The sequence below is a fragment of the Labeo rohita genome, chromosome 14 (genome assembly GCF_022985175.1).
Source record: "Labeo rohita strain BAU-BD-2019 chromosome 14, IGBB_LRoh.1.0, whole genome shotgun sequence".
NCBI lineage: Eukaryota > Metazoa > Chordata > Actinopteri > Cypriniformes > Cyprinidae > Labeo > Labeo rohita.
The window spans coordinates 20,336,625-20,362,716 of NC_066882.1; the positions used below are offsets into that span (position 1 = coordinate 20,336,625).

At 37.3% G+C, this 26,092-nt stretch overlaps 2 protein-coding genes across 3 annotated transcripts in view; both read right to left on the minus strand.

Moving 5' to 3' along the window:
- Positions 1-62: 62 nt before the first annotated feature.
- gpr151 (G protein-coupled receptor 151) lies at positions 63-2,096 on the minus strand. The gene has a single exon (XM_051127903.1). The coding sequence runs from the start codon at positions 1,799-1,801 to the stop codon at positions 518-520; it is 1,284 nt and encodes a 427-aa protein (XP_050983860.1). The 5' UTR covers positions 1,802-2,096; the 3' UTR covers positions 63-517.
- Positions 2,097-4,134: 2,038 nt separating this feature from the next.
- ppp2r2ba (protein phosphatase 2, regulatory subunit B, beta a) overlaps positions 4,135-26,092 on the minus strand; it is a 72,050-nt gene continuing 50,092 nt past the window's right edge. For both annotated transcript variants that reach the window (XM_051127795.1, XM_051127797.1), the window contains exons 2-9: positions 21,106-21,203; positions 17,930-18,095; positions 17,323-17,435; positions 10,980-11,157; positions 10,253-10,417; positions 6,387-6,556; positions 5,797-5,888; positions 4,135-5,651 (exon numbers count right to left, since the gene is read on the minus strand). In XM_051127795.1, the coding sequence (XP_050983752.1) occupies positions 5,372-5,651; positions 5,797-5,888; positions 6,387-6,556; positions 10,253-10,417; positions 10,980-11,157; positions 17,323-17,435; positions 17,930-18,095; positions 21,106-21,203 (1,262 nt within the window). In that variant the 3' untranslated portion in view covers positions 4,135-5,371. The remainder of the gene's footprint in view (positions 5,652-5,796; positions 5,889-6,386; positions 6,557-10,252; positions 10,418-10,979; positions 11,158-17,322; positions 17,436-17,929; positions 18,096-21,105; positions 21,204-26,092) is intronic.

Consider the following 26,092-nt stretch of genomic DNA (forward strand, 5'->3'; position numbering starts at 1 on the left):
ACCACAAAAACAACACAACTCCTCTGTAGGTAATATATATATATACATTTATTTTACACAAATCCATTCCCTAAATACTTTCTTTATAGCATATTCATTCTGCAGACATGTTCATTCCTTCTAAATCTGTAAAAATCAATGTTTAATTTCAACATCTATTTTTAATACAATAGGCAGGAGAGAGCTATTCACAGCTTTTCGGCATTTTTATTGTTTTGGTGAACCTGTGCGCACAAGACATCAACACACACTGGTTTCTTTAGTGATACCGCTACCCATTTTAATATATAATACATCATTTTTTTAAACAACATAATACAATACAAAACATTTCCATATACTCAAACCAGCTTTAGCACTTGTTAAGAAGAGTTGAACACAGACACAAAAACAAATTAAAACCATAACAAACATGGTTAGTCACAATAAGTGGGCCAAGTTCAGGTGAGGTCTGATCTGTTGTGTTTTTTAATTCTTTCATGTTGACAAATGTAAAAGAACATGGATTCCCACTTTCTTACTGTTTCCCCTCCTTTGGATCCAGATGTTCCCAGGGCACAGGATCATTTTCCTGTGACTGGGAGGCAGTCTCCCTCTCCTGCCAAAATTGCTCTACATCTTGCAGTACTATTCCATCTTTGTTGGTTGGGCTCTCCTGCTGTCCTCCACTCTGGTCTGGTTGCTTCTCAGGCTTCTGCTCCTCTGTTCGCCCAGGCCGGTGTGGAGGGAGGTGGGCTGATGTTTCAGGTCTCGGAGTGGGTGACTTTGGAGCAGTCGGGGTGTGCGGTCCTGGCTTGTGTTGTTTTGGCGGTTGTTTGCGTAGGGTGAGCCTTCGCCACAAGCCAATGTAGCCCTCCCTGAACTCCTCAGAGAGGGCGAGAACAATGAAAGGGTTGACTAGAGAGATGGAGAACATAAGAAGCTGGGCAGAGAGAGTGAAGAGGACCGGAGGGAAAGCACCATCGGTCTCTAACGCGTGCCGCATCCAAACCCAGGACACCCATTGCGGGAGCCACATGGTGGCCATGGCCACTGTCAGGCTGAAGAGCATCAGGGTGAGCTTGCGGGATCGAATCTGCGTCCGCAGGTTTTGAGTCTTGCTAGACCTGCGTTGGCATCGTCCATATGCCTTCCAGAAATAAAGCAGGGCGAAACTCAAAGGTGTGCAGTAGGCCAGGAGAGGGTACACTTTGACGTACACAGACATGAAATCATGGGCATCGGCTGGCACTGCTTGAACGCAGATCATTCCGTTGGCTTCTCTTTGCAGGGTGGAAAAAAGCCACTGGGGAATAGGGACCACGCACGCCATGAGCCAAGTAAAAAGTAGGACTACCAGGATAGTCTTCAGACGGATGCTTACCTGCTTGGTGGGGTTGCTGACGTACCTGTAGCAACCTTTGGCCATGATGGCCACTGTAAAGCTTTTTGCAGCCATGCAGGAGTGCAAGAACCAGTCACAGGTCTTGCAGACAAACAATCCCAGGGTCCAGCTGGCACGGGAATAAGCAGTGGCTTTGAAGGGAACAGCAAACGCCAGGACCAGACCATCAGCTAGCATGAGGTTGAGGATGAGAGCGTTGATCAACGACAGCTTACTTTTACGCGCGTTGGTGATCAAGACTCCCATAGCCGTTACATTCCCGGTGAAACCCAGGACGCAGATGACTCCCAGCACCACTGGAATCAAAACCCTCAGATCTCCGTGATCCAGGTGCTGATATCCACTTCTCTCTAGAAATGAGCGTCTATACACGGAACTGTTTCCAGCGCTGATATTCATAGCAGGTATTTTATCCATTTCCTCTGTGATTGATTGGAAAATGAAGATAAATTTGACAGTATGTGCAGAGAGAACTAAATGTTCTCAAAACTGCGTCAATAGTCGAATAAACTCCGCGCACTTGTGGAATTGATCAGTCCCTGTGCTGTCTTCCCGCGTTTGACTAGACGGCGCGAAAGCGGAGTGACTTTATAACGGACGTTTTGATTGACAGGTGCCGTCCCCAGCTGACTGACAGCGTTTAATTTCGCCTCTAGCGATCCTCCCGAGGCCAATTAAAATGATTTCGGGTAATAAGCACTGACGGCTACACACGGAGTTAAACTTATTGCTTCTATTGTCACTGGAAATGATGGATTTTTTATTTCCTGCCGGAGACAAAGGCTCGGTGATTGCAAATGGAAATATGAAGGAGCAGGAATGTGAATGAATTTTGATGAGAGTTTTTACCTCAGTAGCATTGACTGACTTTCCTCGGACTGAAATAATGTATGTTAGCCTATACGTTATGACATATTTAATGTTATGGTAACACTTTATAAGAAGTTATTTGCAGCTTTTTTAATGTCTGCCATATATGTTGTATATTCCTATCCAAATAGGAGAGAACGGGACTTGAGTTTTTCCTCATGGTAAGTTTGTTGTACTTTTGAATTGAAGTGTGTAAACACCTTTACCGCAAAAATTACTTAACATTGCCGCAGGAAAAACACGGTTTATCCCAGGTGAAAAACAAATGGACTTCCAAAATGTACTTAAAGTGCTCTGTTTTCACAAATTTTGTGGTTGGTATACTAACAATTATCCTTTAGTACTTCTTAAGATAATCGTAAGAACATAAGTGTACTCAAATGCGCTATTTTGGGACACTATGAATATAAACTAAAATGTGCTTTTAACATACTATCCCTGTACAAGTGGTATTTAGTTACCATTTAGTTACCACTTGTAGTAGCTACAGTGTAATTGCTTTTTTAATTATTTGCATGCAAATTAACGAATATATAATTCATATTTGGTAATGTTTTTTTTTTTTTTTTATTAATTAAAGTTATCGGTTATCTATCTATCGACAGTTGAGGTCAAAAGTTTACATACACCTTGCAGAATCTGCGAAATTGTTATTTTATCAAAATTAGAGGGATCATACAAAATGCATGCAATTTATTTTAGTACTGACTTGCATGATATTTCAGAAAAGAAAATAATTGTTAAATTTATTTAAAAAAAATGGCCCTGTTCAAAAGTTTACATGCATGTTCTTACCTGAATGATCCACAGCTGTATTTTTTCCACCTTGTTTGTCCTGAACAGTTGAACTGCCTGCGGTACTTCAGAAAAATCCTTCAGGTCCCACAGATTCTTTAGTTTTTCAGTGTTTTTGTGTATTTGAACCCTTTCCAGCAATGACTATATGGTGTTTTGATCCATCTTTTCACACTGAGGACAACTGAGGGACTTATATGCAACTATTACAGACAGTTCAAATGTTCACTGATGCTTCACAAGGAAGGAACTTTTGAACAGAATGGAGATGTGTACATTTTTCTTATTTTGCCCTAAACATCAGATTTTTTTTCATTTAGTACTGCCCTTCAGAAGCTAAAGAAGATACTTACATGTTTCCCAAAAGACAAAATAAGTTAAATTTGCCCTGATCTTCAAATTCACCCTCCGGATCTTTGAGCATTGTGTTTCCAACATTTTTGCAGATTCTGCAAGGTGTATGTAAACTTTTGATATCTATCTATCTATCTATCTATCTATCTATCTATCTGTCTATCTATCAGGTGTTTTACATGTATTGTAAATTTTGTATTTCATTGCATTGTGTTTTAGGGCATATTTATGACAATTACTGTTCCAACTGTAAAATCATAATAAATTAGTATGGACTCATCTTCTTCAGACTTTTTTCGGTCCTCTTCTGTCTTTTTTTTAATTTGGTATTTTTTGTCTTCAATTTGCAGTCTGCTATTGCAGTTGAAGTGGATGGTGATGGTGATTGAAATTGTCAGTCCCTAATATTCCGCCAAATATCTCCTCTTGTGCTCTGCAGAGGTAGGAAAATCATATGGGTTTGGAACATCATGTGGTGAGGAAATGACATGTATTTTAATTTGAATGAAAGTGTAAAATAGACAGTATGTCTGTCTGTCTCTTGAACTGTCACAAGAGGGCGCCATTGTTTAATATACGTGTAGTGAAAAGGAGAGCATGAAAATTTTTTATTTCAACTTCTTTTTCGTTTCTTTTTATTTTCAACGGATTCCATTAAGCATAAAGACTGCATGGCAAATAATTGCATGTAGATACATTCTGAGCTATAAAACTTTGTTTCATTAAGAAGTTTACATCTGAAGTTGTTTTATTTTTTCTTCAGAAGAGAACATTACTGGTTCATTTGTACATAATAAAATTCCCTGATATCATTTAACCTTCACGTCATGTATAGGCTACATCATGATACCGGTATTCCTGTCATCCTCAGGCCAAAGTGACATAACTGAACGATGACGTTTTAACAGTCTCAGACAAATGCAGCGGAAACAATGGAAAAAGATGACGTCTGATTGTTACAGGTTCATTCAATGGTACAGGTATTTTCTTCATTGGCTCATTATAGATGACATGTTGCATGCAATAATACTTTTTTTCACCCGGCACGGCACTGAAGAATAAAAAAAAAGGGGTATACTGTAAAGTTATGAGCATACTGAGATAAAGTGGAGGAGACTATAATGCAAAATTCAAGTACTTCAATTCTGTGTACTGAAAATCCATGTCGCTGCAATTCTTTTCCCTTCTTACACAAAGCTATTTTTCACATTTCTTGTAAAAACATTCACACTTCACAACCCAAATACCACCCTTCCGAAAACCCGCCCACCCTCCACCCTGTCTGCCGCCCGAGTACCCACATACGAAAAGAAGGCACCACAGCTTATTAATGGTTACATCAAAATAAGAGGACAACATGAAATGACAAAACAGAACCAATGGGATTGACTTTTACTTCAGAGCTCCTTTCAAGAGAAATAATCAGGTCGCAAGGGACTGTGATTCCGTTCACAGATTGTTTGTTTCGACACTACAATCAGCGCAGATCACATTCTTAGTCTATTACGGATCAGTCAGACATTTCAGAGGAAATTGTAGGGCATTGTGTTTCAAAGGAAATTAAAATCCATAGTTTTTTGTAAAGGCACCCCTTTGTTTCCGATGCCAGGATGTCAGCGAAGGCCTGTCTTTTTCACATAGTTGCAGTGAAAATGCACATTTGTCCAGATTTAAAGAGTCAGGCATTTCCTTCCAGGAGAGAAATGAATAAATACGATAAATAAACAAGTTTACGGAAGAAGAAATGCAGATACTTAATAGAGGAAGAATGATTGTGCGGGGCAGGATGCTGAAAGTCTGGCAGCATCCTTGCACATGGCCAGCATTATCTGTCCACACTTCTCCCTACATCATAGGCAACTTCCTGTTTTTCATCACAAAAGACACCTTGCAATATCCTGCTGAGCTGCAGCATTTCATTCCTCTTTCTCTTTCTTTTCAGGTACGTGTGGAGGTGGTACAGTTGTGCTAGTTGACCTTATCCTGGAATATGTAAAGGTTATTGGTGGCTGCCACAGCGATGATGTTCTCGTAAGGATGCCAGGCGGTGTGGAGAATTTTCTTGCTAAAGTCCAGGCTGTCCACACTGATTTCATCTTTGCGACGCTTGCCGCCCACACACACCTTGCGTGGTTTCAGGATCGCCCGAGGCTTGCTGTTCTCCCGGGAGGCCTCCAGTGTCACGTCTCGCTTCGTATTACGGTCGAACATTCGGAAGAAGTTGTTGTAAGAACCAGTCATGATCACGCTGGAAACAGAACAAAGCGAAATAACAATATTCATTATTAGATTGTTATTTTGCATTTAAGTAACTGTGCATTGATTTATCATTCACAATTGGATGAGTATGTTTATTGAAATAAGTATTTATTACAGATATGTAAAACACTGACCTGTCTGATCCATTCCAAACACATTCAAATTTGTCAAAGATGCAATCATTCTCATACAGCGAGCAGAGTTTACTTCTTAGGTAATCGTGTACCTAGTGGATGAAACAAAGACAATTTTGATTGTCAATTTAGTAAATACTCTTTTTAGACAGTGTGTGACTTTTAAATACTCCATTATGTCATTTGATGAGCATTTCCTGTCGTATTTTCTAGCCTATTGGAGGAAAATGTGTTGATTTGGGCCTAGCAGGCTGAAGAAGTAAAGTGTGGCTATTTGAGAAACCAAAAATATCAGCAAACCATGAGTAGAGGTAGGTGTTTTTTTTTTCACTCTTTGTATTTTTATGCCTATAATAATAAAAAAAAATGCCAAGATTATCCTATTTAAATCAATGTAATAAATAGGTTAGGTCAAAAGTAATCTAAAAGTAATCAAAAAGTAGTCTGATTATATTACCTAAAAAGTGTAATGTAATGGATGTAATTTGGAATCAGTAACGAATTACAGTTTGTAAGTAATCTACTCCAGCTCTGTCATCAATACATTGTTAAATCAAAATAGTTCGCAATTAAATTACTCAATGTCATACCTGATAGGTTTCCAGTGGTTTGCTCTCCATATTGAGATCCCAGACCTTCACCGTCAGGTAGTCACGTGTCATCAGGTAGCGCCCACTGTGGCTGAACTTTACATCAGAGATGGATGAGATGATTTCGGAGAAAAATGAGCGATTGCTTGGGTCTTCTGGCTCCTCGAAAACTAGAAGAGAATGAGAAATCAAATTTGGAAATGTTAAAATGAGGATAAAACATGCCCCGTCTTCTTAGAAGTACACTGCTGTTCAAAAGTTTGGGATCAGTAAGATTTGTAATGTTTTTTAAAGTCTCTTATGCTCTTTAAAGTTCCATTTATTTGATCAAAAATACAGAAGAAATATTATGAAATATTATTGCAATTTAAAGTAACAGTGTTGTATTTTAATGCACTTTAAAATTTAATTTATTTCTGTGATGTAAAGCTGAATTTTCATCAGCTGTTAATCCAGTCTAAAGTGTCACACGATCCTTCAGAAATCATTCTAATATGTGACCCTGGACCACAAAACCAGTCTTATGTTGCATGGGTATATTTGTAGCAACAGCCAAAAATACATTTTTCTTTTATGTCAAAAATCATTAGGATATTAAGTGAGGATCATGTTCCATGAAGATATTTTGTAAATGTCCTACCGTAAATCTAAACCTAATTTTTGATTAGTAATATGCATTGCTAAGAACTTCATTTGGACAACATTTAAGGTGATTTTCTCAATATTTAGATTTTTTTTTTGCAACCTTTAGGTACCACATTTTCAAATAGTTGTACCTCAGCCAAATATTTATAGCTTTCACATGAGGTGTAAATCTCAATTTCAAAAAATTGACCCTTATGACTGGTTTTGTGGTCCAGGGTCACATATGATAATTTATTATCAGTGATGGAAACAGTTGTGCTGCTTAATATTTTTTGGAACCTGTGATATTTTTTTTTAGGATTCTTTGATGAATAAAAGCCTTTATCACTTTTTTATCACTTTTACTTATCAAAGTATTAATTTCTTTCAAAAAAAGAGATAAAGAAAAACTTTTCAGACCCCAAACTTTGAGCAGTAATGTATATTGTTACTAAAGATATCTATTTTAAATAAATTCTTTTTAATTTCTAATAAATGCTGTTCTTTCTTTAGTTCATCAAAGAATCCTGAAAGAAATGTATCACAGGTTCTAAAAGAAATATTAAGCAGCAGAACCTTTTCCAACACTGATAAAAAATTAGCATGTTAGAATGATTTCTGAAGGATCATGTGACACTGAAGACTGGAGTAATGGCTGATGAAAAGATGAATAAGTTCTACTTTAAAGAATATTAAAACAGAAAACCACTATTTTATATTGCTACAATATTTCACAAAACAGTTTTTGCTGTATTTTTTAATCAAATAAGCCTTGATGAGCAGAAATGGAGGAAAAAAAAAAAAAACATTAAAAATCATTAAAGATGCATTTCATGATGGCCTTAAAAACAAACCAACTTTCCAAAGAAAGTTTTCCTAAATCACTTTCACTGTTTGCTTCCCAACATGTCATAAATCTGCCTGGCTCGCCAGGGAAATAATACACCTGTCAGAGCATAGAAACAGATATTTATCATCCACTATCGATTATCCCCTCACTGTTTTGTTGACTCAGTTGCGGATTATCCTGTGATGTGTCTGCGGGCGTCTACACAGCGGATAAAAAAAAAAACACAGGCAGAGGGGGAGGAAACAGATCAATGCTAGCAGGGATATTTGGGCACTGGTGGACTGCAGGTGTTTGTCATGAGCATGCCTTGTCACATTGTAAGCCTGTCCACCTGCAGTCTTGCTGGGTGTCATTCAGAGGGGGCTAATGAGTCCTCTGGGGAGTGATGTGAGGGGCTACGGCCCTCCGCCCAGTCTCCGCTGCTGCTCGGAGCCCTGCTGAGCTTGGTTAGCCTCCCCCGCATGACACCGCAGATTGATTTTCAAGAATATTCTCTGGGATGCCTAGAAGATTTATTAGTGTGGATGGAAGGAGCAACACACATGCACACACTATGCAATAGAGAAGACATTGAGGAGGTCTTTCCTGAGGCAGACTGGCACATCCGCCTGCTGTGAGATCATGTACCAAGGAAAAATTTGACAGATGTGTGTATAATTTAGGTCAGTGTGGCGCTGGAGATACAAACCAAGGCCGCTATAACCGAAGCCCTCACAGCTGGTACCCCCTCCAGCAAATCTGGCCTTTTAAAATTCAGCAGCGGTATGTAAATATCTATTCAACAGGATGCGAACACATGGACCAGTGAGCACGTCGATAAAGCAAAGGAAATGACCAAATTTTTTCAGCGGCGTGAAAACTATAGGCACAGCTATCTGCCCTTGAGCATTGATTTTTATGCCAAGCTTAAATGTCAATGCATTCAATCTGATCATCAAATGCACATGGAAGCCTCCCACACTAAACTGGAAATGTGTCAATTTGTGGTTATCAATTCAGCCATGTGCAGCCAACAGGGATGCCACTATAGCACCAGTACAGGTTCATCAGTCTGCATTGTGTCCAATTCCCAAATGAAATTAGCCAGTTAAGCTCAAGGAGACACAATCATATTAAAATTAGCATAATCCTCACCTCCAACGCCCTCGCCCTAGGTGGAAGAGAGGCTAATCCCTGTCATGGCGTATGTAGTGGCTTTGCTCTCTAGAGACAATAGTATTTCTGGAGCTGTACTGGCCCTTGCATTTGTAATGTTACAATAATGCAGTAAGGACTAAAAAGGTGTACAATATGTTAACGACTTTAAAGAAGCTGTATTTTGGTGTTTGCTAATGCAAGCATCACGATTACCTACTGGGGCTTTGTTCAGATCCCTACGATGATGGATAATAACTCATCCTGCACTATTTGTGCTAGAAACATGAATAATACATTAAAGTTTGGTAAAGAAATGCTGTGCTATACAGTACTATGCAGTCGTTTTAGGTCACTAGTATAAACATTTGAATGTTAAACACAGTAAACATTCGTTTTGCCATAAATTGTAATAATCCAGTGAGATTTTTGTTTGCACAAGGAGTCTGACAACAGCCAGTGCTCCACACAGAGATCTGATCTCATCATCATCCAGTCTATCTGGAAGGACAGGCTAAATCCAGAAGAACTGTCAACGTCTCCAAGATGCTTCAAGAAACCTACCTGCAAAGCTACAGTACTGTTAAAAGTTGTGTAAAAATGCTGTAAAATGAGGATGCTGTCAAAAATACTGTCATAAATAGATTTTATTTATCAATTAATTCTAGTAACTAAATTAAATCAACATTTGGTGTGACCATCCTTTGCGTTTAAAGTAGCTTTTGCCCTAGGTGCACATGTACATAGTTTTTCAGGTAGCTTTGCAGGTAGGTTTCTTGAAGCATCTTGAAGATGTTGCCACGGTTCTGCTGGATTTTGTCTTTAGGCTCAGTTTGTTCTGTTTCTTCATGTCATTCCAGACAGACTGGATGATGATGAGATCAGATCTCTGTGTGGAGCACTGTTGTTGTCAGACTGCCTGTGCAAACAAAAATCTCACTGTATTATTACGATTAATGGCAAAATGAATGTTTGGAAATGTAAACTGATATTTCATACTGACACACTAGAAATAACTGACTTAAAACCATTTTTTGTTGGTGAAAATACTAGTGACCTAAAACTTTTGCACAGTACTTTTCAGGCTTTGTTTCTTTCTGTTGAATTTCTTTCTAATATGCTGATCTGTGTTCAAGCAAACACTTAATATTGCTGTCCATTATTTTTTAGGATTCTTTGATAAATATGACCCCCAACTTTTGAACAATAGTTTAGTCTCATGTATGTCTTTTTGTCTTCTAGGGTTGCATTGACTTACATTTTGAGTGGTTGTCACAGAGCGCTGATGCCCTCATGTCACACAGTCGTATGGAGCCTTTACTGCTACTGTAGACGAAGGTGTTGCACTGGTGGGGGTGAAACTCTGCTGCTGTTATCACCTCCGTCAGCTCCTCCATGTTCGCTGGCTTAATGTCTACAATGTCTGAAAAAGCAGCTCAGGAAAACTCACCAACTTGTAGGTAATTGTAGCACAATTAATGGGAATTTTAATGGGAATAATAAAGAGAATTTTGACAGAGTCTGTCAATGTGCCGACAGACAAGACAGAGCAGGTTACTTAGGTATGAAACAAAGTCTCAGCTTTTAAATTTTGTTATTTCTTAAGAACTGCAAACAGTAAATACAGTTTTGTGGCTCTTTAATACATCTTGACAGATCGCTGTAGCGCCTCAGTTCAAGTGGCATGTTAATCAGTCATCTCTTCCTCTTTACTAGTTATAGCATGAAATAAACAAGAATGAACATCAGAAGGTTTCTTGGTTCAACCACGAAAATACTCAAAACACCATTTTTCAAGTTCAAGTCCACCAACGTTAATCTACTCTCCTGTCTGGTTTGTTTGTCAGGCAAAAATGTCAGATTCGGCTTTATGATTAGTCAGATCAGCTGTCAATCAAACTCCCTGCGAAGGGTCAGTTGTGCTGGGCCCAGCACTGAAGGTAAACTTTCTTTTACGAATTTTTTTGGTCAAATTTAAAGGATACTGAAGCTTCTGTTTGTGATCTCCAGGTTCCAAAGGTTGATCCTCAAGTCATCAGTGGACATAAAGGTCTCATAGTCGCTGTTGACAGAGATTGAGTTGATGTGGTATGTGTGCGCATTGGAAAACACTCTTCGAGGTGTGGCCTCAACCATGAGGTCCATGGGCCGCAGTACTGGTACCTGAGAGAAGAAGAGAGGAAAAAAGGTCAGAATCTGCTGTAACAGTTACAACAGCCACAACATAGTCATCCTTTATTCAAAGATTGTTGGTCATATCATCACTAGGGACCCTCTTGTCATTCATCAGCAAGAACTGGGACATAATAAATCACAACCCTATTTAAAGAATGCTGAATTAAGCAGCAGGTCAGAGTCGGGAGACATTTTTGCCTATTTATTTATTTGTTTATTTATTTATTTTTCCATTCATTTTAAAAGTGTCATCACTTTTGTCCATAGTTCAAGCCGTCAAGGGCTGTATTGCAAACTAAAGGCTATTGAGTGTATACATTAATTAACACAGGGAAGAAAACCAAGCTCCTCAAACCATATCATGGGGTCTTTAATAATTTGTAGAACTGATTAAAAATGCACGATTAACCTTTTTTTAGAGTTCTATATTTGGCACCTCACATCTAATTGGGGCTAATGACCATTATGATGGCACTCAACATGCATTTGGCATTTTGTGGGCTGGGACCATCCAGCGGGACACATTTTATAAAAGTCCACTGAACTACATGTCCTGCTGTGAGCTGATGCCCAGAACAGCACCAATGCCCCACCCGCAGGTCCTAATTGCAGTATGCAGATGTGGCCTGTTTAACTGACGCTGATGTTTAGAGGCAGCGCATGTCGTTCCAAAAAGAGAGTCACTCATTACCACATCACAGAAGCACCTCTGCCTTATGTGAGAGGCATTTAAATCAGTCCTTAGCTCTGAAATTACCCCTTTAGGCTTTTAAACCACTATTGTAATGTTTTAGCTGCTTTCAAATGCAGAGGATGACTGCAGTGAGCTTTTAAAGAGGAATATGTATATCAGGTTGTTTTGGTTTAGTTGTGCACGCCCAAGTGCACACATTAGCATTTCATGTGCTGTTTGTTTATCATGCTGACAGATTTATATGTCATCCTTTTATTAGTCTCAGCATAAGATGGCACACCCATGGACCACCCACAGTTTATTCACTGACCATCTGATGCTTTCATAAGCATCTGATATTTTCATAAGGGTACAATATATGTATTTTAAGAAGAACTAGTCAATGGATCTGCCATGTTGTCATCAACAGATGAGGCACCTAATGTCAAGTAAATCAATGAGCAAAACAATTATTCCAAGTAATAACACTTTGTATATTCCAGAAATTTCAAGAACTGTATGTACTTCAATAGTTATTGTTAGTGGACAAAAAGTGAAAAAAGCTATTTAATTACATTAGATAGTTTTAATATCATAAGAATTGAAAATATAGCTGCAAGCAGTGATTATCGCATTAATGCTATAAGGCATTTCAGCACATAAGAAAAAAGAAATTGCGTCTTATTTTGCAAGCCTGTAACTACCTAAATCAGTGTTTATAAAAAGCATTTTCTGCAAATCCAGATAATTTACCATAGAAATGTGATGATTTTTAACACTTACGACTGTAATAGTGCCACCTATGGTGAGATTTGCATACAACTTTGCATGCTTGTTTAGAATCATTTGTCACATATGCTTACCTAGATTTGTGAAGTTTTGAGTTTTTGTTTAGGTTGTATAGGCTTTTGGGTATATTTGCCCAACCCCTCTTTTTTAAACGACTCCGTTAAAGCTACCCAAAAGGTAAAGTTAAACATTTTTTGATAATTGTTGATCTAGAGAGTCCAGAGAATCATGCTGCAGTGCTTATACTGAGGTTATGCAAAAAACCTAGGACTAGTTTGCAAAAGTAGTTTTTTTTATTTATTTTTTAAATTTTTTTACATAATTGAGAATATTTAATGTGCAATTTGATTGACAGCAGTGGTTCTTGAGGCAAAGTTGCTCAGTATGAGGACACAGACACGGCATACCAATACCATTATTTCTTCCTGTCATAGTGCCACCAAGTGGCCAAACTCCATGTTTTTTGTTTTTTTTACTGTGACCTCTTACATACATGTTCCATGTTTGGTGAAAATATCTTTTTCCATTCAAGAGTTATAGGCATTTTAGTAAAAATGGCTCTGACCCTTAAAAACATTTTGGCATCCTGTCACAACGCTGGGTCAGAGGTTTAACTTTTGTTTTGATAATTACAGATATTTACTCTCCAGAGAATCTTTCTTCACTGGTTTGGTTCTGATCGGATGACAAATGTAGGACTAGTTCGCAAAAGTAGGCTTTCAAGAAATCCAAAATACCCAAAAATTTCACCAGGGTGATGATAGAATCTGTGTGTTTTGTCCATGTGAGCCAACGATTCCATTGATATAAGGCACTTGTGCCCGCAATGAATGGTTTAAGAGTTATGAGCGATTTTGTACTATTGATCACTGTAATGCCACCATCAGGTCGTTTAGGATGAGCCTTAGTGACACTGTGTACCAACCCAGGCTCATGAAAATATGTGTCTGTATATACATTTCTGCAACACCATAATTACGTACTTTACTGCACATTTCGCAGCAGTTTCAAAGTGAAATGTCCAGAGAGTGGAGCTAAAACACACATTCAATACGTGACCATGCCATGTTTTTATTACGTTAGAACAGGCATGTATTGCTGCGTTTTTGTATTATGCTGGTTGAGGTACGTATTGCGACTGTTCAGAATTCAAATATCCAGGGAGTGTCGCAAAAGGGTATTGCTCTATGTTGGAAATATTTCCTACACCAAACCTAACCCTAAACCTACCCGATAGTGTTAATAAATGCAAAAGTGATATAAAAACGCATTTGTTTATGCAGCCGTGCTATTTTAACTTCCTTATGCGGATTTGAGTTTTGTCGAACTGTAGTTTCACAGGGTTTGTACCGGAGCTCTCCATCACTCAAGTACAATCACGTCAGCTACTGAGCAAATGTACTGAATTAGAAAACGCATGAATATGAAGCTGTATATGTGACGACAATGTTCAAAAGTGTCAGTTTTCAAATCGCGCAGATGTTAAAATTTTGAAGTCATAACATAATGTTCTGCATGTTATTGTGTGAAAATTAGGCTTTATTAATCAAAACTCTGTACCTGCAAATCATACTTCGTGTGAAAACGAATAAAAGTCGCCTCAGTTTTACTGCCTCTAGTGTTCACTTTAACTGGAAATGGCAGTGCTTCCTACATATAGTTACTTGTATACAGTTGTTGTTGTATACAGTGTGAGTACTGCCATCCCTCCAGGTCTGCCCGATCACTTTTAGGTGGAGAATTCTGATCCTTGTCCATTCTAACAATTACAATAGGGTTTCAGGACTACACGCTGGAACCCCTAATAAATGTCATCTTGTGGCACACCTTGAAGTACGCCTCAAAGTGGTCCCCAGCCCCTGATTGAAAGCCACTGCTATAAAACAGCATTAACTGTCAGTTATTTGTTAACAATTAAATAAATTGGAAACTTTATGCTGATACACTCTTAAAAAATAAAGATTACAAAAGGGAGTTTTCACTGTAATTCCATAGAAGAACAATTTTTGGGTTCCCTAAGGACCTTCCAGTGAACAATTCTCATTGGAAAGTTTCCATTAATTTTAGAGGTTCTTAGTGGAACCATCAATGCTGATAGAGAACCTTTATTTTTTGATGTCTGGCTACAGGAATCTGTCCTTTTTTTACATATAAGATAACTGTGGAATCTAAAGAGATCCCTCTGTTTCTAACGTCTCTTGAGGGAAGATAACCTCCTGTGCCAAACTCAGCGGTACCACATTAGTTCAAAGAGCAAACAGATCACGCAGGAGGAAAGGAGGGAGCGAAAGACCATGCAATAGCTAAGAAAACGCATTTGAGACCACTGAGACGGGCAGGGGGATGGGGGATTGGCCAACACCTTGCTTTCAGTTTTTATGGCACAGACAGCATTAGTAGGTTAAATATCACAAGAATCCATTTTGATTTGCTGTATTGTTATAAAAGGTCAGGTATCCGCTGGCTTTAAATGGCACGCCGGTCACATCTTGTATCACGTCAGCTCACGGACTGCAGAAAGTAGACCATTGCAAACCTTAGGGGTAAAATTGCATACTGAGACAAGAGTAAGATCACAGCGCTGGCACTAGAGACTGCCAAAACACATGACGTGTGTCTCATCCCTCCCCTCCTCCTTCACTACCGGTGCTCCCCGATAAACCTGTCTCCGCATCTCCACCGCACATACATTTCACGGTCGAAATGGGATTGCCGCCCGCTCCATGCCATCACCCCGGTGTCAGGCTAATCTTCTGCCCGGACAGACAATGGTGGAGGAGTGGAGTGCTTTAATCCATTAGGCCGTGGAGCAGAAAACAGACACCGCACCAAACATTAATGGGTACTCGGAGTCGCGCCCTCTTTGTATCTGTATTCAATTTGGAGGGATGAGTGGAGAACGAGTGAGAAGGAGAGCAGAGGGAGGAATGATTGCGAGCCCCTTCACTGCACATTATCGTCTGTCTTTGTCCTTGCTGTTTGATTATGAATGAATGCCTTTTGGTCGCTGACAGCTCATCATTTGTCAGCGTTGGTGCTGAACACAGAGAATGAGATTTTCATGTGAGAGTGTGAGGCCGAACAGCAGCTACTTCTCAAAGCGTTAATGAGAACATGCACCAGCAGATTTATAATAAACCTCTGACTTCCAGGTACAAGATTAAAATAAATGTACTTCAGTGGAGGATGAAGTCTAACTGTTCAAATGTCTGCCATTTCAGCTTCTCCAAGAAACAGATTCTCCAAAAGCTAACTACAGAGTTCAGTATGCATTACTGTTAGCTAAAGCTTATGCTTAAAGAAAAAGAATGAGTATTCATATTTCCTGTATTGTGAGCATTTTCAAGACAATCTCATTATTTTATTTTTTCTTATTACTGCAATGAAAAAAAGCCATTCTTATTATTTTAATACAAAAGAAATGAATAAATAAAAATATTAGTTGAATGGTAACGTATTTATAAATTTATTTTAATTTATTTAATTGATCAAAGTTTCATTTATTCTGATTTAGGGCTGGGCAATTTTTCTGATTTTATCGATTAATTCAAATTTAATGTTTTACCATGATATTATTTTTTAGAAATCGAGGAATCGTGATTTTGAATAGAAATATTACCAAAAGTTAGAATTGGACACTTTGACAATATTCCAGTGATAACAGTAAAGAGAAAATAATGATCCAACTGTATGTCGGCGTTTTACCGTTCACGTGACGCGCTCATATCGCTAGGCGCCATTCACACAGAATGCGATTTTGTGTTGACAAAGACACAACGCGGGCAGTAAAATAGGAAAAACATGGAATTATTTTCTTTTAACTTGAGCGCCGCATTTTTATAATGCCTTTTCATGCATTAGACGCTGCAAGAGATGCGAGTGCAACAGTCAAACGTGTCCATGTTTACACAGAAAAAAACAATGGAAAAGCAGAGCAATCAAATAAAAAACCTGTGAAGAACTACTACTGTATGTCTAATATTTCACGTTTGCATCATGATAACAGGCTAAAAGCTGCTGTTCACTGTTTTTACAGAACATTTATAGTTAATAATAGTCTACTAGTGTTATACCTTCAGTCATTTTGTATTTAAATTACCCTGACTTTTGAAAATTTTTTAAAGCATTTTCCTCGTATTATTTCTGACAGACAAGTTTGTACAAGATGTAGTTGTAGTTCATGCATCTTTTCTGCAAAGATATTTAACAAGTGATTTGTTTAACATTTACATCATGTTGACAACTTTATATGTGAAGGAGTAGAATTTTCTTTAACTAGAGGGTTAATAAAGAAAAAGTTACTTGAATCGTATTGTAGTTACATTTTCAAGTTTACTAGTTAAAAATCATAAAAAAATCAAGAATCGTTCAAACGTTCTGAAAAAATTGAGATTTTAATTTTTTGCCATATTGGCCCATGCTGATTTAAATAAAAACATTATACTACCCTAATGGGAATTTAATGATAATGAAAATTATGGTGATTAATTGTTATAAAAAAAAATCTCACAAAGCGCAAATTATTAATGCTCATTTTCTTTATGCAAAAATGCTTTATGCTTCCTTTTTTATTGTCAGAATCATTCTGACATATCTGATGAACAGTTCTAATAAATATTGAGTATCCATATTAAACATTTTAATTGTCTTTATTGTGTATTTGCAGGTGGTGATTAGACATGCATGCTAACCCGTAATGAGGTGATGGTGGCCGGGTCTCTGATTCTTCCATCTTCATCCTTCAGGTTATATCCCTCCGGTCTCTTATCCCTCTCACTGATCTTCCACAGTTTCACAGTTTTGTCTGAAAATAGACCATTACACACAGCGCAGCTTCAGTATACCATTTGGAAGCAGGCAAAGCATGATAAAAAGAGAAATCGAGAGAACGAAGAAAAGAAGGTGGGCAGTGGGAAATTTTGCAGTCTGTGGGACACAATCTGGCACACGGCTGGAAAAGATCCAGCACCAACAGAGAATATAAACCGTAGCCATACCATCTGAACGTGGGGAGATGTATGATGTCATTGGAAGACTCGACTGTTCCCTACTGTTCCAATCTTTTGTTAAAACGACAGCAGATATTGCATATAAATAACAGCTCACATTAAGACCGAGATCCTAGATTGCAGTCTAGCGCATTTGTTAATGAAGTTTGATTTTGCTTGGACCTCACTGACTTTCAAAATATCTCCCTTTTGTGTTCCACAGAAGAAAGTTAGCCATACACATTTGGAGCAACGTGAAGATGAGTGAACTTTCCCTGCAACTGCATTGAGATTTCAAACACAGACTCACCATTGGTGGAGAGCAGGAAGTAGGCAGCATTCTGCTGAGGCAGCCAGCGTATCTTATTGATCTTCTCCTCAATCTCTAAACTCTTCAGGTAGTCAAACTCCGGCTCGTGACTCTGAAACGTGCTGTAAACATTATACTCCCCACGTCTGTGAGGCTGGTTCTTGCTCTGTGGGCGAGAGGAAAGAAATGCAATCATCTAAGTTGAGCTGTGTAGCTCATTACCAGCTGTTATGCTTGTATATAGATACTATATGTGGGGCGAGAAAAAAAACTCTTTCCTATTGGTAATGGAAAGCATAATCAGATTCGTCAAAAATATATAATAAATGAACACGCAAGGGATAGAGGATGTGTAGAACTTTGTAAATAATGAGGATTGAGATCAATGGAAATCCGCAGAGCTTTCTGCACGTGAATATCCCGTAATGTGCTGCTGATTCTGTTAACAGCTAATTGCAAGTTTCCCTGGTCACAGTTGGACGATTACATTAATGCATTCGCAATCAATGGCAGCATGGAAATAAGGAAGTTTTCACATTGAGAACCATCAAATCAATAATTGTGTAAGCCACTCATGCAGTTAAATTAAAGTAAACAGAGGAGTCCCTCTCTAGAGGGGGCTGTAAGAGCCTGTGTGTGTGAAGTAGCAGCGTTTAGAGCATGTTCATATGTGGCTGTATTGGCTGACAGCATAGCATCTGTTTTAGAGGTAGAATAAACTGAACTGAACAGAAAAATCATGAATAAGTGGTGTATGTGTAATGTTACAGTAGTTTAAAACTGACAGTTTTCCAATTACAAGCCCCTTTTTTTAATGAGGAGCAGTGCAGCGTGACCATGCACCAATACACTGTATTGCTCACAGCATTACTAAATGGCTCTCTCTCATATGGTACGTTGGAAAGTCTATTTCAGTTTATTTCAGTGAATCTGGTTCCTGTTTATGTAACTGAACAGATTCAAAAAAGGATTCAGTGATTTGAGACTCCAAATGTCATTTTAGGATTTTTGAATATGAATATTTAGTGTAAAATTTTCTGTTAAAATTTGCTGTTTAAAGGATTAGTCTGAAAGTTTCCTGATAATTTACTCACCCCAAAGTCATCCAAGATATTCATGTCTTTCTTTCTTCATTTGCAAAGAAATTAGGATTTTGAGGAAAACATTCCAGGACTTTTCTCCATATAGTGGACTTCAATGGTCCCCAGAGGATTAAAGGTTAAAAATGCCGCTTCAGTGCAGCTTCAAAGGGCTCTAAACGATCCCAGCCGAAGTATAAGGGTCTTATCTAGGGAAACGATCGGTCATTTTCTTAAAAAACATTATATTTATATACTTTTTAACCATAAATGCTCTGCTTGTCTAGCTCTGTGATGCGCATGCGTACTCCGTGTACTCCAGTTCAATACAGTTAGGGTATGTCGAAAAACTTTAATCAAATTTTTTCCTCCAACTTCAAAATTGTCCTACATTTTGAAGGAGTGCACAGAGTACACATGCGCATTGCAGAGTTAAACAAGACAAGCATTTGAGGTTAAGAAGTGCATAAATTGTATTTTATTTTTTTTGGAAAATAACAGATCGTTTTGCTACATCAGACCCTTATTCCTTGACTGGGATCGCTTAGAGCCCTTTGAAGCTGCACTGAAATCACATTTTTAACTTTCAATCCATTGAGCACAATTGAAGTCCACTATATCGAGAAAAATCCTGGAATATTTTCCTCAAAAAACGATCTTTGTGGCCAAAGAAAGAAAGACATAAACATTTTGGATGACATGGGGGTTGAGTAAATAATCAGGACATTTTTATTTTGGAAGTGGAGTAAGATGCTATAACCCTAACTTAACCCTAACCCTAAAATATTGGATAATTATACACAGAGCTGGGTAGTAACTGATTACATGTAATTAGATTCCAAATTCCAAGTACTTGTAATTAGATTAAATTACATTTTAAAATACTTGCAATAGAACTACAAGTTTTTTTGGGGTTGTTTGTTTACATGATTACATATTATTTAGCAAAAAAAAAATTCATAATTATTAATAAATTATAAAAATATAAATTATAATAAAAATTATAATAATAAATTATTCTCCCTAATTCCTCTTTTTCATCTTTTAAATTTTCCTTTCTAATATAGCCTGCTGCTTATTTACACTTCCGATCCTCTTTTACCTAATATATTTACTTGAAGTACCCCTGAGATTTTAAAATAAATATTTTAATAAATAAGTATTGCATTTGCATGTTCATTGGTTCTCTGGCATTAGTTAATGGTCGCATGACATGGTAAACAAGTAAAATATTTCATTTTTTTAGTAAGTTTGTCTTTTTGTTTGATTTCAAAATGATTTATTTTAATTTAACATTTTTATGAATTAACTGATAATTAGCTTTCTATTAAACTCATAAACCTTGACGTTTAATGCAATTCATGTTGTTTATAACAGCCAATGCAACATATTTGCTTACTCTTTGTATTTTTATGTCAATATGGTACAAAAAACGGTCAAAAGTAATCTAAAAGTAGTCTGATTACGTTACCTAAAATGTGTATATAATGGATTACATTACTAACCATAGTTTTTGTAATGTAATTTGGAACCAGTAACGTATTACAATTTGTAAGTATTCTACCCAGCTCTGATTATACAATATATAAAAACGTTTTACCCAACAGTTTTGGTTACAAAAAAAAAAAAAAACACTAAAAAAACACTAAAACATTTCTCAAAATATCTTTTTTATGTTCCACAGAAGAAAGAAAGTCATTCAGGTTTGGAGTGACATTAGAGTGAGTAAATGTCTATTTTTGTTAAACTATCCCTTTAAGTTCATTGTAGTTAGTTCAGTATTGTTACAAGCTTACACTGTAGCTAACATCTAAGCTTCTCCAAAACTATGCTCGCTGTTCACTGTTTAATGAACAAACACATTAAAAAGCTTCACGTCTGAGCATGTGCACCTGAGGTTTATAGAGTCCTCACCTGTGTTGACATTGTGTTTCTATTGAAACCCTGTTAAAGGCCACAGGAAGTTGTGTTACAGGGTGTGGCTTTATGGTTTTTGCAGTAAGAAAAGCAGTGATTTTATTGACCTGCTGTCATGCAGTGTGGCACTCTTGTTTACAGAAATGAATGCATATGAAAGGTTTGATGGTTTTGTCTTACCTCTTGCTCTCTTTGAAAAACCACAACTCTTCCTCCCTTGTCTCCTGTGGCCAAGAGCTCTCCAGTAGAGTTGAACTCCACAGTAGAGATGATGTCAGCTGCAATAGAACACAAGAGAGCCTTTATGTATACAAGACTTACCACTCTTTTCAAGGGGTAAGGTCATTATCGTAAAATAAACCACAACAAGTTGATCTTGTATCTCTCTGATGAGGGTTATTTGGAGGTTAATGACCGGCTCACTGTACCTCATCCCACTTATTACACAGCTACTTACTAAACAAATAAGTGGACATGAAATATTGATTTGAGCATACATTGTTTTGTTGTATAACAAAAAAGAGACTGTGGAGTAATAGGAAAGATTAAACTAGGTAGGAAATCGGTCATTTATACAGTTTAGCATCATACAAAATAAAAATTAATCACAGAATGCTTGCTCAATAAGAATTAAGACTGCGTAATAAGTTTATGTATACAAACAAAGACACACTCCAGTGGCTGATGATTACAAGAAGATATTGCATGCTGTGTCAAATTCAGAGAACAAAACACATAATATGCACATGTTCACATTTTGTTTCTTGCAGTTGGTACAAGACTTTAAAAATTAAAAACAATATGTGACCCTGGACCACAAAGACCATTCTTAAGTAGCTCAGGTATATTTGTAGCAACAGGCAAAAATACATTTTATGAGTTAAAAAAATACAGATTTTTTTATGCCAAAAATCATTCGTATATTAAGTGACGATCATGTTCCATGAACATATTTTGTAAATTTCCCACCATAAATATATCAAAACTTAGTTTTTGATTAGTAATATGCATTACTAAGAACTTCATTTGGACAACTTTAAAGGCGATTTTCTCAATTTTATTAAAAAAAAATTTTGTAGCCAAATAATTCAAATAATTATGTCATGACCAAATATTGTCCTATCCTAACAAACCATACATCAATGGAAAGCTTATTTATTCAGTTTTCAGATAATGTATAAATCTCAATTTCACTTTCAAAAGCTTTAAAAACTTTCCCTTATGACTGGTTTTGTGGTCCAGGGTCACATATTGGGCTGGGTTTTGACACAAATTTCACGATTTGATTTGACTCTGGTTCACAAGTCTGTGATTCGATTTGATTTACGATTGGATTCAATTCGATATCTATTATTTTGGATATACTGTATATCAGGTAGACCATATGCCAACTTTTCTCAAGGAAACAAAATATCTCAACTAATTCTGTAAAATATACATGAGAGTCAGTTGGTGTGATATTGCTATATAATATTAAAGATTGAAATGAACTGATTTATATACAAATGCATAAATTACTCAAAGAAATTTTTCTAATAATAAATTTACAATTACATGATTATATTTCTACTCTAATTCAATTTTTGAAATATAAACATTTAAACATGGCTGTCATAAAAACAGATTTATTCAAACAAACACTGAAGAACAATAAAAATTAGCATGAATATGTTATTTGGTGTATATATTTAGCGACATGCTCCTCTCTAGAGTTCATTTTTCTGACTAAGTTTATGGTCACCAGTTATGTTTTTACTTAGGTAAATGTGACATTACGTGATATTGTTTACAATCTGTTATATTGACGTCTTTCCGCGTTGAAACACTGATTAAGCAATTTCATGAGACAGGATACGGATTTCATCTTGTAACATCTTGTAACATACCTATGGATCAAAAATAAAGCACAAAGCTTATTGCGATTTATTGGATGGGAGATGCGCTACAATGTTCCGTTAATCAACTGAAAACAAGCTAGACTAATCGACTCTAGATATTTAAGAACTGATATTGTTTCGTAAAAATGAAAACTTAACTCGAGACTAAACTAAACTAAAATCGAGGTTTTTTTTTTTTTTTTTTTAAAGGGCTGTACAAATAAAAATGCCTTGACTGGAGGTAAATACCAATGATGTTTGAGAATTGTGATGAAAGAAAAGATGATACATTTCTAATATTCTAACATCTGTTTGTTTGTTTTTCCCTTACAAATCTGTTGTATGACCCCTGACAGTGTGAACATTCTGCTAAGCTTTATACGTGGAAGAAAAATGTCATACAGGTTTGGAAAGACATGAAGGTGAGTAATTGATTTTTCAGTGAACTATTTCTTTCATTTTACATTAGAATAATGCAGGTTGCCAGAACAATATCAATTCACAGGACAGTTATTCTCAGCTCTACTCCACACTATTCTTATACCAAGACAGTGTTGGGAATGTGTATGAAAAAATCACAGGGACATTGTGTTCTGCAATACCAGAATGCAATAAATAATAAGCTTTGTCTAATCTATTAATCTCAACAAAATTAAAAGCTTCCACAAATGCCTTTGTTTGTCAAACAACATGTGATTTGCAGGAAAACAGCAATTAGTTCTCCATCTGCATATGTTAAAAGCATGCGCTCGCTGAAAATCTGCCTCTGTCAACACCGATCGGAAGAAAGGTGTGCTACTGCCCCACATTTGAAAGAAAATAGGTTAAAAGAGACTTAGGAGAAGCAATGAAGTTTTTGTGCATACAAATACATAAAATAATCCCTCAAAATCATCCCTGGATCAAACCAGAAGGCTGAAAAAACATTCAGTGCACTTAAACAGATAAAGACAGAGCATGAGCTGCCATTCCCGCAGAATGAACAGCTCCGATTTCTCCGCCCCTCCAGAGAGACGACGCTCCCCTCCTCCGACTGTGATTTTCCTTCCATTCATTATCATCTGACACAGAAATACACAACATCCTTCACGTTCAACACTAAATCCACGGGATTCACCGCAGAGGACAGAAACTGCCACGCAATTTACATACGACAGGATTAACTCGAGACATCTAATAAATCAGTCTAGAAAGACTGATTATAATGCTGGTACACAGAGAAAGAGACGCAAATTCATCTATCAAAAAACAGTCTTTCATCTTTTCCAGGCGTACGATACAAAATGAGCAGTAGTGATGAAAACATCACAAATACTGTGATTGATTGTATTCAGCCAAATGTTTCTGAACCTCTAGATTGCATCTGTAGGAGGGTTTCCTACCTTTAAGAAATCTTCTTTTATCTTCCTCAAAAAAGATGCATTTGTTTAAAGGCTGATGAGCTCGAAACAGCAGATCACATTGCTTGATTTTTCTGTTTTGTTCAGTAGAAATCTACAGACTTGCTTTCGTAGATGTTGCGTCTTTAGTGGAATCCGCTTATGAAAGACGAAGGGGTTGAGATGTAACAAGTAGGAAAGCGTGCTTCAATTTTTTTTTTTGAGAACCCACACACCCTCAATGGATTTATTGCTTGCTGAATTGAAAACGGGAGGAAGTGGTTGCCATGGAGACCCCTTCCATTACTCTTGTGCTACATTTGACTGAAAGACTTTGCTGCGTATGTTAAACAGCCTGAACGCGTGGTTTACAGCGCACGATGCCGGTCAATGGCACAGTGGGGGAGAGACAGAGAAAATGTCTATTTTTAAACATAGCTACTGAATGCTGAAATACACAGTCCTGAAATATAGCCACAAATAGCTGAGGAGCAAAATTTGTTCACAACGGCACATTCTTTCCTACTGCTTCTTGTTTTCCCATACAGTATGTTGCATTGTATTGTATTAACTGCATGAATGCATTTTCTCTCAAGGTCTATTTGATGAACAGTAGCATTGAAAGGTGGGACATCAGAAGAATCCTGCAGTCTCAAATGGCTGTGAAATCTTGGGAAGATTTAGACATTCCCTTGCCAAAAAATAAAGCAAGCCCATTGATCTGGATTCTGTATTTCTTATCTTTGTGTGCACAGAACAAGACTATGAAACCCCCTGCTTTATGAGTGAGGGTGAGTTAGAGAACAAAGTCGTTACAGTCAAGACCACACAGCATTGTATTCATTTACTGATTATCTTTCTGTTCTTTGTTTCTCAACAGTGAGCGGCTTTTAAAAAGACTCAGCAAAGCTGCCTGAAGAGTTGGATGGACATAAGGTGATGATACAGAAGCAGCTTTGGATGTAGCAATGTTTCATCAATCGTTGAGGTGCACCTAACCGTACACCCTCTGCTTGGCAATAACGCAGGCCTTTCTCTCATTATAAACACATTAGCACAATGCAGTCTGAGACAGGGAGAAAACTGATGACAATGTTTTAATGAGTTTGCTCAATTACAGACATGTTATTCCTCATCTTACACTCAAGGATAAATGGGACAGCAAAGATTGAAAGGGAAAACACAGAGAGAGAGAATGGGGGGTGTCCTATAATCAAAGCATCTGTTGACTCAGAAAGAGAGAAGGATTTCATAAAAGCAATTTCAAGGCCCTGTGGTCCAGCGTTCCCTTGCGTGTTACTGTTTGACAAGGAAACACCCAGGGAAGGGGATTTCACAATTTGATATCCCTATTTAACTTACTTCAGTGACTTGGAACAACAGTATGGGTGTGGGTGAGAAGGTGAGAAGATGAAACCTATTTTAGGGTAGTATAATATATAAGAATTTTTTGCTCTGCAACATTATTTTCATTACAAATTCCGTAAAAACACAGTAAATGACCAATTGTCATCACTGTGTAGTGAATAATAGTTTTACAGCTTTTAAAAAAGACCTATTGTGCTTCTTTTTACAAGATGTAATATAAGTCTCAGGTGTTCCCAGAATCACCCCACAGATCATTTATTATATAATTTTGAAAATGCCTACTTTGAGTGGATGCAGAAACACACTGTTTTCGTGCATGTCTCTTTAAATTCAAATGAGCTGCTGCTCTCTGCCCCCTTTTCCAGGATAGGGCTGTGCCTTTACAGCTCATACCTCAAATACTCTGCTAAAAAAACACCTGTTTGGTTTTGATTATCATGTCTATCACACTGAAATCATACGTTTTAAACCATATTAGTTTAAACTTCTGATATACGGTTGTCTGAGCACACACATCCGAAGCACGCGCACAGAAAGCGGCTG

What these genes read in the sequence shown, in the direction of transcription:
- gpr151 (XM_051127903.1), bottom strand. Translation starts at nt 1,801, where the DNA reads ATGGATAAAATACCTGCTATGAATATCAGCGCTGGAAACAGTTCCGTG.